The sequence below is a fragment of the Oryzias latipes genome, chromosome 18 (assembly GCF_002234675.1).
Source record: "Oryzias latipes chromosome 18, ASM223467v1".
NCBI lineage: Eukaryota > Metazoa > Chordata > Actinopteri > Beloniformes > Adrianichthyidae > Oryzias > Oryzias latipes.
The window spans coordinates 18,040,030-18,056,328 of NC_019876.2; the positions used below are offsets into that span (position 1 = coordinate 18,040,030).

Below are 16,299 nucleotides of genomic sequence, written 5' to 3' on the forward strand. Positions count from 1 at the left end.
ACTCAGTTGATTACTTCACCAATAAGTGATTCATCTAAGTTCTAATCTAGAACAATCAGAACCACTTGGATTTTTGGTTTAATGTGAACTTGTACGGCTCACTTTCACATGCAAGGATGCAGGTTAGAGAGCGACAGAACCGAGACCAAAGCACACACGCACACACACCCTTCAGTGACCTTACCTCCTCCAGGCGGCTCTCATTACTCTCTGGTTCAGCCCCAGAGGCTGGCTGCTGGGGTGTGGGACTCTCCGAATCTGGTTCCACCTCTGTAATTGCAGCTGTGCTGGGTTCGGACACCTCTCTGAAAGAAGAGGACAATCTGTTACTGTATGCGTCTAACTGTATGATTAAGTGCATCTCTATGAAATTATAGAGATGCAATAAAAAAAAAAAAAAGAAGAACAGAGTGCCAAAACTGAGGAGAAAAAGAAATGCACAATAATAGATAAAATATTAATAAACTATTCCATTTTAATTTGCATTATTCTAAACCCATTTTAAGTATTTTTAAGCAAAACAACTCATAATTCCAAGCTATTTCTAAATAGTTTTAATTAATTATGCAGTAAATAAATGTAAATAATTTGTTTATTAAAAATAGTCATATAGAACATAGCAGCTTCCTAAAAAGCCTTTTAATGCAGCGGTTTCTTGCCGCCTTTGAGGCGTCTTCACTGCGTCTTGCTGAGCTTCATTGAACCACCCGTTCCACTACAGTCTGATCATTTGCTCTGTCTCCAGAGGAAGTCTCAGAGCCAATGCAGAAGTAGAGCGAGTGCTGCTTCAAAGTCTCAGAACGGTGCAGCATCTGAAGGACACTACGCCGACAGATGATGCGGTGAAGAGGTTCTGTTCTAAAATACTGTGCATTTTAACATCATCAACAACTATTTATTTAATTTTCTGGTTAATCTTTTCATTTAAAGTGTATATAACAGAAGAAAATCCATGCTTTGATTTTAAATTTAACACAGCTCACTCAAGTCTTCCTCTATTTTGATAGCATAGAAGATGCATCTGTATTTTCTAAAAAATACTTTCTGCAAAGTGGCAGTAGTTCATTAAAAATTCACTCTTAGGTGTGGGCAGGACTGTTGGCGCCAAGCAAGCTGTCATCCATTTGTTTACACTCTTTACCATCAGCTTACAGTCCCTAACAAACCCCAACTAACATTAGCTGTGCAACAAAAATGGAGCAATATTGGAGCTATCCAGCCGTAGTTTTGAGCCAGATACCAGCTTGGAGGAGGAAAACAAAGACGTGTATGGATCTAGTCGTCTAGAACAGAGTGGAGTGGAGCAGGGAGCTTGTAGCCCACCCACCGTGTTTCCTAAGTAACAAATAAAGTCTGCCCCTGATTTACGATGATTTGAATAATGAAATACACAGAAATTCACTTTTGAGCTTAATTTTCTTAATATATGTCATCCATAATCAGAAAAATGTAATAAGTAGATACGTACCACAAATATAAACACACCCACACAGTCATTATTGCTATAAATGGAGTCATGTTTGTAACAACAGTTACTCCTCTTTTGGTTCCACAACAGACCAACACTGAATTACAACAAGAATTATGGTTCACCTGGGAGGGTAGGAATGAATTTATATATTGGGAAAGGAGACAGAACACATGCAGGCAGGGCTCGACATAGCCATTTGTCCGCTGGCCCGGTCCTGTTTTTCGAGCAGTGCGGACCACAAGACTTTACTTTTCACTTGTCCGCTCGGGCCACTAAAATATCTAACGGTTTATATATTCTTCACCTTTTTCAATAAAGTAAATTTTGCGAAAACGTGTAAATTTACCTCGTCTTCATAATTTAGTTTTTCTGCTAGTCCTGTGTTCAGACTTCAATGGTTTCTATGGGAAACCTTTGATCACTTCTCCTTCTCTCCCGCCTGCGCGCGCGCGGCTTTCACTGCCGAGCACCACGCGGCACGCGCTCACTACTTTTTTTTCCCAAACTTTATTGAATGTAACAATTCAATACAAAACAATGTTAAACAGCAACAACGAAGGCACAAGCCAGTGGGTTATTATTACATTTGATTATAAATCCGACACCGTCACTGAAGAGAGACTGAAGCATGTCAGAGATGTGGAAGACATGGCAGGAATAGATAGGAATATGTTGGATGGAGTAGTGGGTATAATTAGTAGTATGGACAGCAAGATATTTAATGAATGCATTGAAGATGAAACTGTATCCACTAAGCTTTAAGATGAATGTCAAAGAATTAAAGGCAACTCCAAATACCTGAATCTCAGACTCAAATGCAGTAGAATGTTAAACTACTTAATTTTGTTTTTCTTTACAACACTGTAAGCAGTAAGTATTTCTAGTTAGCTGAATGATCTCAGTTAGACCTGCACAATATGAGGAAAACTCGCGATATGCGATATCAGAGATTAAAATTGCGATAACGATATAATTTGCGGTATATAAACAAACAGCAAAATAACCAAATAACCATTCCCAGTTTAAAAATTATACTCCAAATGACCCACGTTGACATAGGTTACAAACATCTAACATAACAGGGCTCCATCTGATTGGTCAACAATGTGAAGGCGTCCATCCGATTGGTCAAATGCATTAAGGGATTTATTTGATTCGTTAAATGGTTCAAGCTGCCATTAGATTGTTTTAACACATTTAAGGTTTATGATTTATTGCGATATTTGCCGTTAGAAGCACCATGAAAACTTCTGAACTAGTGTTACCTACTACACTGCAGCGCTCTCTTCAAAACATCTGAAACAGACTAGAGCAGATTTAAATTTGATATGGTCTATTTTCAGTCATTGAAAAGTGTAGAAATAAGTGATGTCACCAGAATGCACCAAATTGCACCATATTAAAAGTTTCCGGGGGGGCATGCCCCCGGACCCCCCTAAAGTTGCAAGCACCTGCGGAGCGGCAGGTCCCGCTATGCGCGGTGTCGGGCCAGTAACTTTCAGGCAGGGCCAGTAAGTTTCAAAAACTACTGGCCCTGTGGGCCAGTGCAAATTTCTGGGCTATGTCAACCCCTGGCAGGTCTCTGTTGCACCTTTATGGCGCAATGGCTGCATGAAAGGAGCTTAATGTCCCTCAAACCCTATTTGCTCAACTATAAAAAAAAACTTGAGTAGTTGCTTTTTGCTAGCCATGGCTAAAGACTGTTCATGCACCAGAGAGAAGGTTATATTAAACATGACACAGTATCAATTGATGAGGTTCAGGAATCCACAGTCCTATAAAGTGAGGGCTTTAGTTAAAGAAAAGTAAAAAACAAATTACCCAAAAAACAAGGAAAATGAAGCCAGAGTCAGAGGGAATTAGACGGCAGCCGGCAATCTCGAGCACTTGTTATAAATAACTCACCAGCTAACAGACACCACTGGTCACAAACGCTCCCTAAACTAACTCATATGTCAAGATATGCACAGATTCAAACTAATTAATCGATTAAAGAAGGCAAGGTATGCAACACTATGAGACTGAGACATTAAACTGTATCGTATTTTTTAAGTCGTACTGGAGTATAAATCGCTCTTTTGGGAGAAATTTATTTGACAAAATACGGGAAGAAGAATAACCCATTTCATCTTGAAAGGCAAATTGTAATCACAGGGTAAACAATGATAGCCTAATACATGCATGCTTCACTACCCTAACACACTGATGCTAATTTAGCTTCATAAAAAGTATGAACAAATATTAGATTACCATAGCATAAAGAACATGCCAATAAGTCAACTAAAGTCTTTATACCACTTCAAATCACTAAATCCACTCAAATTGTCATCCTCTGTGCTGCTTTGAAACAATTCTGTCGAGCTCGGCTAAAGACTTAGCGGCGTATCTTTTGTGTTGCTGTCAGTAGCAAATACTAAAACACATTACTACAGTGCCCTTTAATGACTGTTGCTATTTATTTTTTACTTCAAAAAAGCACATATGGCAAACAATGCCAAAAAAACAACAAAAAAACGTATCTAACCTGCAGAAAAATATAAGACAACTTTTTCTTTTGGATCCACGGTCTAAATGTAATGAAACAGACAAATACAGCAATGTGTTTATTAGGACTAACTTCTTCTGATACCCTTTATTTCCCTTTCTTCATTACTTATGTTTATCGGGTGTTTTTTGTGGAACATAAAATAATGGGCGCATAACGATTTATTGATTGATTTATCCAACAAGATTGATCTGCCTGAGACAAGCTGTTAATCGAATCGAACTAAAGCATAAAAATATTGTTTCAAAATTATTCATTCATTCATCTTCTTCCGTTTATTCCCTTTGGGGGTCACAGGGCTGCCGGAGCCTATCCTGGCCACTTGTGGGCGAAGGCAGGGGGCACCCTGGACAGGTCGCCAGTCTGTCGCAGGGTAGAATGTCCACAATCACACACCCACACTAGGGCTGTGCCGATGGACGGTGATGGCTGACTGATATCACAATGGAGAGACACCATCGTGATGCCACGCCCCCCCAACGCTGCCAGTCGACACCATAGGCTGCAGTTACATGTGCAAAATATCTTGATCAGATCAATGGTCGCATGAGAATTCAACAACGTACATGGGCCCAGAAAAACTTTTTCCGATTATAACAAACGTTCACATGGGTCACACTTTCGGTCGGAATAAATCATTCGCACATGCGCAGTAGTGTTTGAAATACCGGAAGAAGAAATTAGTTCCGCTGAGAGACTACATATATAGATATCTGGCAGCTGTTATACTAGATTATCTTATTAATGTTACGGTTATTATGAAGCGCCTGTTCGCTCATCATTTTAATTTTAATCCATGCTTTTTCTGTTGAATAAAGGGAGCCGGAAGAAGCCAGGGCTAAGAGATGCTAACAACATTTAGCCTTTGATGAACATAAAATCCATGCGGAAAATGCTGCAATCTGCAGCTTGGCTCAACGTAAATATGTGGGAATAACATCAGCCTTTATTTTGTCAGGACACGACTGGAAACACAAATCCACGTGACTGAACGGTTTCTAAGGACTGAGCAGCATTTCTTCTTTGAAAAGCTACCACACCGCCCCAAAGCCGCTGAGTGAGCTGACGGTCCGAACTCTGCCCGGATACACACTTTTACTGAGAGACCCGGTTCTCCTGAGTTCGGTAGCTCGTTCACCTAGAGCTGCGGGGGGCGGATCGCAGTCCCAAGTCTCCCACACATAGCTCACACGTAACAAAGCATCCTCCCTTCCCCTCAAACACAAAGTCCGTCAGCTCTGCTCAGAGACACGGTCGCTCGGTCCACCGGTCTACTTGACTAATCGAGTGAAGGAGCGGACTACTTCTTTTCTGTTTTGTTTGTTAAAGTCACTTCCCTCAGTTTATACTGGATCATCGCGGATGAGTCATTAGTTGGGAAATAAAATAAATGAAGTAATAAAGTAAAATAACAAATAATAATAATAATATAATAACGAAAAATTATAAATACCCCCCAACGATATCATCGTCTATCCCGATGGTTTACTGCAAACATCGTCAACTGCCAATTTAAGGGACATCGCCCAACCCTAACCCATGCACTCTCACATTCACACCTAGGGACAATTTAGATTAGTCAATTAACCTATGAAGCATGTTTTTGAACGGTGGGAGGAAGCTGGAGTCCCCGGAAAAAACCCATGCATGTACAGGGAGAACATGCAAATTCCACACAGAAAGGTCCCCCATTGTTCCATTGATGTTCTGGTTCAGCTCCCCCAGCTGGGACTTGAACCGGGACTTGAACTGTGAGGCTAGAGCGTTAACCACTGCGCCACCGTGCAGCCCCGTTTCAAAATTAAACAAATTAAAATGGGGAAAATATCATTATGATTGAGACATGGTAGGTTTGTTTTACCATAACGTAAAAGCGACCAAGTCCCACCAAAGCAGACAACATACATGATGGCATCAACAAATGATCAAGCCATCATTACAGTCCAATGCATGGAAACACTTTGAATTTTACAAAAACATGTAACCCTACAGTGTGTTAAAATGTTCTAATAATGTGCTGTTTGTATTATTTTGATGTGGAAAAACAACATGAAACTAAAATGTGAATGAATTTGTCATTAATTCTTGTGTACTTGTTTTTACAATTAAAGTTAAAGATGTCCTTGATGGATATTAGGTCAGTGAATCGGATCGTTCAAAATAAACAAAAATCGACTATGAATCTGATCATCGACTACAAATTATGATATGAATCGCTGTTAAAATAATAAGTTATACTCCTAAAAAATAATTACAGCTCATGAAAAAAACTACATATAGATAATAAGGTCATACCATAAAACTCAGATGCATTCTAGGTGTATAAATATATGTTCGCCCCTTTGCATTAAAGAGGCATGTCAAGACTGGAAAGTCAGCAGACTTCAGAGAAAAAGATTGCATTGATTATGCTCTCCTAATATAATAATAATTACTGTAATTATCAAAACATTCTATTCATGTAACACTGGAATGGGGAAGCACACAGAAGTCCAACTGTAACCAGGAAAAGCAAAATACTATAATGCTTTAGCTAGTTTAACATCTAAAGATCCCTAAAGAAAACAGTCACCTTTACATTATTTTAAGTGTTTGGGTTAGAGCTTAGTTATCAAGTAGTAGTACATATGATAACCGTTTAAATTGCTCAAATCAGACTTTAACATAAACCCACTGGAGGTAGAGTACTCGTGCCAGGTGGAGAATTATGTCGCAGCATGCAGGTCCATTCACACTCACTGTACAGTTAACAGATGTCGGCTATAATGATCTCCCTTGACAACAGAGACATCATTACCAGTTACAGCCACACAGGCCCCCCATAATATAAAGCATGGCCTCCTAAGACATAAAGGTCAAAACCAGCTGTCCATATTATAAGACTGCAGTAAAATACATCTTAAAAAGGGTAGTGGATAACTAAATGTGAGCTTTCACTTCCCACGTGATTCAAATCACCTTTATGAAAACCAGTCAATTATTTATTCATTTGTTTCCCCTGAACGAACAGCTATTTTAGGCGATAATCGGGATGGGGGGGAAAGAATCTGGAAAAAACAGAGAGATCCCCTTCCCCCAACAAAATCTTCCTTGCTCCTTTACCCAACAAAAGGCTTTCACCGACGTCCCCACCCCCGGTCTTCCTCACATGGACGAACATGTAGCACGTCCATAATGAGGCCAATGAATGTGAACTGATGACATGTTCCACCGACAGGCGCGAGCTGCTAGCAAACCAGCAGCGATCACCAGAACAACTCCTAAACTGGAAGTCCCAGTATATATTTTAGATTTTTCAATATTTCTTACGTAAAGTGAAACTCGCAACGTAAAACCTTGAAGTACCTCCTCGGCTCCTGACTCACTCGTCTCTTACCCGTTTTTGTTGCCTTCGGATAGCATAATGATCGGCCTTGAAACGGAACCTCCGGGATCGCAGAAACTGACACGCAGTTTCTAAAAAATATTTAGCCCGGGCGTTGATTGAAATCGGACGACAACGGAATGATTTGGGCGCGATGGCTTCAATTTCTAATTAGCACTATACTGCGTCGGGTTCAGGGATGCAATGCATGCATGACGGCCATGTTGGCTAGCGCAGACAAGCCTACCCGAATGTTGAACTACCTTCCGGTCCAAGATTTCCACAATAAAAGCTTAACAAGAAGCTCACGTGGCCCAATCTTTAGCACGGACGATTAGCATGTTTAAACAGATACTTAGCAATTTCTCCAACTTAGAGAAATATCGAAGATTCAATAAGGAAAGGGGTTGAATTATTGTGTTTTCCCCTGCAATTATAATTACAGCCAGGGTGTCAAATAAAATCATTGTGTCACTAATAGGCCAAGGCGACACCAAGCTAACATTCATGATTAGATAACTGAAAAAAAAAACGAATTTATTACGAAACGTAGTTGTTGTTTTTACGTTTTTTTCACGGTGCTCAAAAATGAGTACGTGAAGACCACAGCCAATAAGATAGTTTAATCATTCTTACTAATATATGGTACGAAAATACTCATTTGTGCCCAGAAAATACGGATTTATTACACGCACAAAATATTTAATTGCGGCCACAAATTATTAATTTTAAAGAGCAATTGTTGTTTTTTGTTTTTCAAGTTATGTCCAGTGCTCCATAATTCATTAATTTACATTATTTCACAGTGACTGTTTTTAACAACGTTATTGCGCATCTCAGGAGGTGGAGAACCGTCTCAATACATAGCAGAAGCTCACTGACTCCCTTGGCATGCTTGAAACATTTGAAATTCTATGTATTTTAAATTGTATTTATGTGTTTAGCTGTTTATTGTATGTATATGCATATAATCTAAAGTCAAAGGAAAAACGTAATTCACTAAACCTCACAAACTACTCGTCTTTTAAAATCACAAAATTATGGAAAAACGCTGCTCTCAATAATTACCAAGCCATGATAAGAGTTTGAATGCAGCAAAAAGATTTACAGATAGCTTTAAAAGGCTTAGTATTTATCTGTTTTTTTGTTGTTGTTGATTTAATGGATAAACCACAGAGCAATGTAGAGAATCACCAAGATAAAATAAAAACTGTTTTGGCAGACAAACAATCATGTGGTTTAGGAATTGTTTATATCAGTGTTTTTCAACCTTTTCTGAGCCACGGCACACTTTAACCTTAAAAAAATCCCGCGGCACACCAGGATCCAAAAAAAAAAAAAAAAAAAAAAACAAAAACGGAGAAACTCATAGTCTGTATTGATCTACAGCCCCTCCACAATCTCACATGCATTTTGGAGATAATTGTGGCAGAAAAAGCTGGAAACTGCAGCTTTTTTTTTCTAAAAGATGCAATAAAATTTAAGTTAGAAGATGTAAAAACAGTTTGATGTGTGTTCGTTGATTTCAAGACGTTTAACAACAGATCTCCTTGTGCGCTGCACTCTCACAACCCAATGCATCATGGGAGATGTAGTGCATTAAACGGCCGGCGGAGATCGCCTTTCGGAGCTTCATTGTTTTGTTCACTTGTTCCACGGTCTGATACCGGATTCTGTGGAAAGTTACACCGCTAAAGACGAGTTTTAGCTGGTATTTATGTTAGAACTGAGCGACTTTACGAGCTAAATCGGGACAAGGAAGTGAAGACTTGAACCACTTCTGATTGGTCAGACTGATGACATGTGATTAAGCTCCCCAAGAATGATTGGTGGAGACAGTTAAAGGGGCTGGACTTTTCCAAAATACAGCCGGAGCTACAGCTGAATCGCGGTACGTCATTCTTATCAAAATGTCTTTAATAAAATAAAATAAACGCAAAGAAAAAGTATTTTACGATCTTTTACATTCCTAACTCCTCAGTTTTTTATCAGGGCCTGTTTGGATGAACAGAGAGCTGAATCTCTCCCTGGAGATGGGAAATTTTTTTATATCAGTTATGAGGGCAATATCCCACGGCACACTTGACCATCTCCCACGGCACACTAGTGTGCCGCGGCACACTGGTTGAAAAACACTGGTTTATATGCTTACAAGTGTAGAGGATTGTGGTCATTGGAAAAAAGCAGAAGCCATTATAAAAAATTAAAGTCCCACTCCAAACATCTTTTCATCTATAGTAAAAATGTTCCCATTGTTTTTTTTTTTTTAATTAATACTATCGCATTTTTAGACAAAATCTAAAATACTGTGTCATTTTCTTAGTCATAGTTTGTGCAGAGCAGCAGTAGTTCACTAGAAACTCACCTCTTTTAGTTGTGGGTGGGACTGTTGACGCCGAGTAAGCCCACCTTTTATTTCCTATTATTCATCTGTTTACACACTCATCCAGCTAGCTTACAGCCCCTAAACACCAACCTAACATTACAGGTGCAACAAAAACTGAGAGAAATGTTGGAGCTAGCTGGCCGTATAGTTTGATCTAGATGCCAGCTCAGACGAAGAAAACAAAGACGTTCATGGATCCGTTTGTCTACAAGCGGACGCATCAGAATGGAACGGAGCGGGGAGCTTGTAGCATGCCAAGCTTTTTCAATCTGAAATTTTTTGTCTGCTCCTGATTCACAACAATTTGAAAAAAGAAATGCACCGAAATGCAATTTTAAGCTTAATTTTCTTCATATCCGTCATGACTAAAATGTCACAAAAACATATTAAAAACATCAAATACTCTCTGTTTAAATGGGTTGCAAGGAGTGACAGGACATTAACTTTGGCAACAAGGGCAAGCAGTGATTAATACAAATTTAGATTCTATTTCCCTTTTTGATAATCTCTTTATCTCCCTTTTAAACCCAAATGCAACACTAGATCATAATAAACTGTCATTTGAAAGCCCATTACAGTGCTAAATCCTATTAAAGATAATGGAGTGTGATCTACTGCCTTCTAAGTATTTTATTTTGAAAACAATTCTAAGTGTGCATCCAATCTCAATCTTAAAAAAATCCCACCATCAATGATATAGATTATCTGTGTTTAGGAAAAAAAAACCGTACTAACCTTTTTGGAGGGAAATGTTTCTCTTTCTTTAAAATTGTTTTTGTCTCCTCATCTCTGTCTTCTTGTTGGTCTCTCTTCTGTAAATAAAAAACAACTGGCATAAAATAAATAAAACATTTAGACAATGTGTGCACAACATTGTGTTAGAAAATATTTGACGTGAAACTCTATTGAAGATGGAGTCTTTCAGAATGACTGACACTACAGTTTAACTGACCTTAAACTGACTGGGAAGTTTCGTTTTTTCCCAGGAGGGGGACGAGGAGGATGACGAGGAGGAATCAGATTTGGAGTCAGACTCTGAGGAGGACCCAGTGTCTTGTGCTTCAATCACAACCACTTTGTCTTTAATGGCTTCTTTGTCCTGTTTCTTCTCTCCCCTTTTCTCCTCCTCTGGCAGTTTTCTGTCACTTTCCTTCTTCTCTTCTTTAGATGATTCTGCCTCTGGTTCTTGTGTTTTCTTGCTTTTGCTGTCGAGCTCCTGTGGTGGTTTCTCTTCCTCTTCCTGTTGGTGTCTTTCTCCCTTCTGTTTCCCTCCTTGCTTCCTCTTTGTTGGAGACTCCTGCCGTGGGGATTCCCTGGAGTGTGTAGCCTCCTCTGACACGGCAGTGGCTGAGCCAGCCTCCTCTGTCTCCATCTTTTGCACGAGCAGGGAGAGAGGTCCGGGTCTGCGCTTCGCTGAGGGTTCGGGGCTGCTTGATCGAGAGCTTGAGTCGGAATCCTGCGTCTGCGCGGCGATATTTGGGAGAGACATGGCCCCCTTGCTGTGTGCAGCTTGAGAATCCTCTCCTTCCTCGTGGTCTGTGTCTGGAGGGCTTTGTTTGGGAGTGTCAGGTAAGGGGAACAGATTAGGGGGTGGAGACGGGGGAGGAGTCGGGTGGCGCAGCTGCATGGGGCTGTGGTGCACCTGTGGAGGTGGGATGTGCTGTGGAGGCTGAAGCTTGCGTTTGGATCTTGCAGCCACTAATGGAACACTGGGGGCCATCTGGGCCACTGGAGGAACTACTTTCTTCCCCCTTTGTGCCCCACTAGGAGAAGGCCCCCAGTCGTCATCATTATCACTCTCATCATCATCATCCTCGTCGTCCTCGTTACCGTCATCATAGACACGATTGCCTGTTGAAATCCTGGCAGACCGACTGAGGTGGGGATTTGGACGGGCAGATCCAGGCTCGGCTGGTGCAGCGTCCTCCTTCTCCTGGGGTCGACCTGCTCCCTGGCAGTCAGGCTGTCCCAGGACACGCACTGACAGTGAAGCGACAGCGCGAGAAGGAGAGGGGAGTTCCTTAGGCCCTTGTTGAAAGTTTGCACGGTGCATCCTGCTCCCTGGAGCCTCGTGGGACCCCTGCTGATGCAAAGCATGACTAAAGCCATGACCTATTTTCAAAGCCTCTTCTTCCGTAGCCTTGGCGGCTAAGCGCTGGGACAGTATGGTTGGATGCTGGTGGAAACAGAGAATTATTTATTAATATTTTCCTTGAATTTATAGAATAATACTTTTTTTTAATAAGACCTACTCCAATCATATTTTGAGCTATTTTAAAAGCATTCCCAGTGGTCTTTTAATTCAGGCAAAATCCAAAATCTCCAGTAGTTTCTGCAAAGTGGCTGTAGCTTATGAGAAATTCCCCTCTGAGTTGTGAGCACACTGGGCTTTTTTTTCTTTTCTTACAAAAGGAGATAGTGCTGGTACTCAGTCTGAGGTATGGTACTGCTGCTGCTCGGTGTGTGGTACGTCGACAAAAATGGACATTTTACATGTATAGTTCATGAATTCCAATTTCACCTTATAAAAAAAGATAAAAAGTTTAAGGTCCCAGGTAAGGTCTATGCTAGCACAAAAAGACATAATTGGCTCCCAAGCTATGGGGTTCCCCATCCCTGCACTAAATCATTGTCTAAACCTCCCATAAAAACAGTAAGCAAAAAATATTTTATGAACATGGGTTTTACTTTATTGCCATTAGTGACAGAGGTCTCCTTCCTTTTAGAAACAAGTTAAGGATGCTCTGTTTAAATGTTGCTGTCATCTCTGGTGTGCACTGGCTCCTCTCCAGTCTAGTCAATAGTGCAGACCAGAAATTCGTGATCGCGCGTCGCTACCCAAGATTTAGGTCCGGTCGCAAGCTCTATGTACAAATGGGATGTTCATCAATTGCGCGCTGACAGTTCAACTGGTTGAACTTATTTACACTGAATCGCAGCAACGGAACACTCTGACCAATCGGGGACTTGGATTTAGTGGTGATGTCTGGGTGGCGTCCGCTTCAAAACACAGAAGAACCAGCCACTGTAAACATGATCATGAGGGAGACATTAATTATTGCACTGTGTGTCTGGTCAGATTAATATGACATCAGTACAGACATTTATAGAAACAGAGCTGTGAAAACAAAACGTCTTTGCACCGCTGTGCCTTTGCGTACCGAGCCTCTTTGTATTGCAAGTGCTAACAGAAAGTAAATACACAAAAGAAGAAGAATCTTTTCCCTGTCGCTGCTTGAATGTCAGACGCCTTTTCAATGTGAACACAACCGCTGCGTTCATAAAAAACAAACTACACATCAACAATACCAAATTAATGTCGCCGACTTTTAATAGTCGATAAATAATTATTAGACAGCCCTACCTCTCACACCCCCAACCTAACATTACCGGTGCAACAAAAATGGCGAGCATTATTGGAGCTATCCAGCCGTACAGTTTTGATCCAGATACCAGCTCAGACGAGGAAAACAAAGACATACATGGATGTATTTGTCTGCCAATGGATTCGTCAAGATGGAGCGAAATAGGAAGCTTACGTCACAACTACGCTCCTTTTCCAACTGCTTTTTTTTGTCTGCTTCTGATTTACATTGATTTGAACTTTAATAAATACTAAGAAATTCAAATTTAAGCTTGATTTTTTTATAGGTGCCATCTGTCATCAAAAAACTTCCACAAGAACATGTTACAAACAATTTTTATCGGAGTGGGTCTACAAAAACTAGAAATTGAGACACAGCCATGGTCATTATAAAGCACTAAAATAACAATATTTTCTTGGTATTTTGCCCGTAAAAATATGAAGTAGTTTCTATTGAGTGTAGCAAAGTACATAAAAATTAAACAAATTGGTTAGCATTAAAGTTTTTCCAATTTATGAGCAAATAGTTTCTTCACTTTTTCAGTAATTCTCACCTTCTCAGAGGCGCAGATGGAACTGTCATTGTCTTCAGAGTGATCTTCATCCTCCTCTGCTCCACCTGGGCTTTCTGAGAAACAGAAATATGAGTCCATTTTTTTTTTTTCATTTGTAGGTATTTTTCTAGAATGTATTATTTTCTGCTTCGCCATTATGATTTTGTTTTTTTGTGAGAGATGTACCATCAGTATCCACTTCCTGCTGAGCCTCTTTTTCCAGTCTTTGACGAAGGAGTTCCTGCTGTTTGGCCAGATACTGCTTAATGAAGCTGTTCTGGCACATCTCTTCACCAATCTAGAAAGCCGAACAAACAAACAATTGAAAAAATACAAACAAATGGCAACAAACAAATTGGTCTATGGAAAGAAAACTATTAATAGATGCGTTATTTTACCTGAGAGTTTGGTTGCAATCCACCGGTTGAAGTGGAGGATTTCTGGAGATTCTCTAACATGAGAGCCTACATGGATAAGATGGAAACAATTATTTAAAGTTACAGATTTGAAATCAAACAGTTGTTACTGTGATATAACAACTGCTGGACTATACAGATTTATTTTTTTCATTTTTCTTTAAAAGAAAATGAATTTTATATTCTGTAGCATCTCCAAAGTTCAATCGGACGCTCCCTAAATTCCTAAAATAATTCATGAGAAAATGCGTTATTAAAAATGAACAGTTCCAGCTACATTCAGAAGTCCTCAGTGGTTTTGAGGGTTAAGAATACACACTTGCAAAGATTTAAAACCTTGTTTTCAAACAAGATATTTTACCAGGTTTTCAGTTTCTACATCTTTACAAGCTTTTCTGAAAATCTTTTTTTTGTCTCACTAAGAGCTAAAAGTTAAAAAATTATTATTAAAATGAGTCAAAATCTTTTTGCCTTATTCTCTTGACTGTAGAAAAAAACTTTATTTAAAACTCCAAAATATCGAATTGCTTTAAGAAATGTTTATACACATCTAAATGCATTTTTTAAACAAAATTACCTCATAACATGGAGAAGCCACATTCAATCTTGTTTTTTTTTATAGATTTTTAAAAATCCAGATTTATGTTCTTAGAATAAGTGCTAATTTTAGATTTTATGAGGGTTTATTAAAATGTACCAACTTGTACTAAGATCCTGTCCTCAATTAGTTCACTTTTTGATCTAAAGAGAGTAAATTTTTATGTAACATACTAGTGTTTTATGTCACTTTAATCTAAGTTGACTAAAGTTTGGTACATAAAAACAAAAACAAAATTCAAACCATTTGCTTAGAACAAGCAAACAAAGAACTTGTTGGGCTTTATAAAATTCAATTTTAAGTAAATTTATCTAAAAGCTAGCTTTAGCTTGTTTTTCCTGTTTTAAAAGCATGTATGGAATTTTTCTACTTCTTAGTGATTTTCTTCTTAAGATTATTGTTCTTTTCTTTTTTTTTTAAGCTTCCTCTTTATTGCAGTGCACAAAAATCCCAGGCGGCCCTGAAAGCACCGGCAATAAAGCCCACAAAATAAAGAAAAAAGGTTAAGATCGACAGTTTACAGAATTTCAATGGGTTGGAGTAAAAAAAAAAGATGGCAAGTGTGCAATAAATAATCCTTCAAATACATTTGCTAACTAATTAACAAATCCTAATAAAATGTATAAGTAATAGCTTTCATCCTCCAACACACAAATTGAAAGCGAGTTTATTTTAGTGAAGAAAAAAACGGTCAAACAAAATTGTAATTAAAAAATATTTTAAAAAAGTCCACAAAAGTTCAGGAAACTGCCAAGATAACTATATTTAAAATTATAAAAACATAATAAATAAATACCTCTAATTTTAATATTGTTTACATTTTGTTTATAATTATTTTTTATGATTAAGAGATCATTCAAGTGTTTTGTTATATTTAATTGCACAAGGGGGCAGTCATGGCTGTTTGTTTCACGAACAGGAACGACTGTTTATGTGCAGAAGACATTTGTATTTGTGTGACGACTACAAAAAAAATACATTAGCTTTCGTTTGTAGTTTAGTGGCGCTCGTAAACGCGTGTTTGCATGGCAAAAGCGCGCCCCCGCCACGCACAGACACGACGCGCTCGCTGGAACTGTCCTGTACTGTACAGAGTGTGTGCGGCTGGTGGCTTGCTTACTCTCAGTTTAGGCCTCGGCTTGACAGGTGCACAGTTCAACTGTGTGCAACACGGTGTCCAGCCCGGAGCAGTCACTAATTCGACCCGAACCAGCCGTTTAGGTGGCTACATGGCATTGTCAATGACACTTAATCGTTGCTTACGTCAAATAGCGCGTGCATAGCAATTTTTGTATTCCCGCTTCGGAACACAAACACCGTTACGGCCTCTAACGTTAACCCCCCCTTCCCGTCTCTCGCCTCTTTCTGAACTTAGACAGACTCGACATGGTCGTCCGGAAGCCGAGCAAAAACTTACCCCTTTGAGTCGCTTAATTAGCGTGTTTTTCTGTCCGCTTTTAGGCAGGTTTCTCTGCTCCAAAGCGGCTTTCAAATCCGCAACTCGAAGCGAGTGTAGAGGCTTCCCATCAAGCGTAATATCCTCGTCCGCCATTTTACTCCCTCCGCTTGTCTAAACTCCAACAAGCGTCGCTACGGCTGCC

The 16,299-nt window shown here is 39.5% G+C and overlaps 1 protein-coding gene across 1 annotated transcript in view; it reads right to left on the reverse strand.

Annotated features, from left to right (window-relative positions):
• Positions 1–16,284, reverse strand: part of LOC101170959 (apoptotic chromatin condensation inducer in the nucleus) — a 28,832-nt gene extending 12,548 nt beyond the window's left edge. Inside the window, exons 1-7 of the mRNA XM_004079912.4 lie at positions 16,116–16,284; positions 14,083–14,148; positions 13,871–13,982; positions 13,685–13,758; positions 10,719–11,942; positions 10,502–10,578; positions 185–305 (exon numbers count right to left, since the gene is read on the reverse strand). Coding sequence (XP_004079960.1) covers positions 185–305; positions 10,502–10,578; positions 10,719–11,942; positions 13,685–13,758; positions 13,871–13,982; positions 14,083–14,148; positions 16,116–16,250 — 1,809 coding nt within the window. The 5' untranslated portion in view covers positions 16,251–16,284. The remainder of the gene's footprint in view (positions 1–184; positions 306–10,501; positions 10,579–10,718; positions 11,943–13,684; positions 13,759–13,870; positions 13,983–14,082; positions 14,149–16,115) is intronic.
• Between the last annotated feature and the right edge of the window lie 15 nt (positions 16,285–16,299).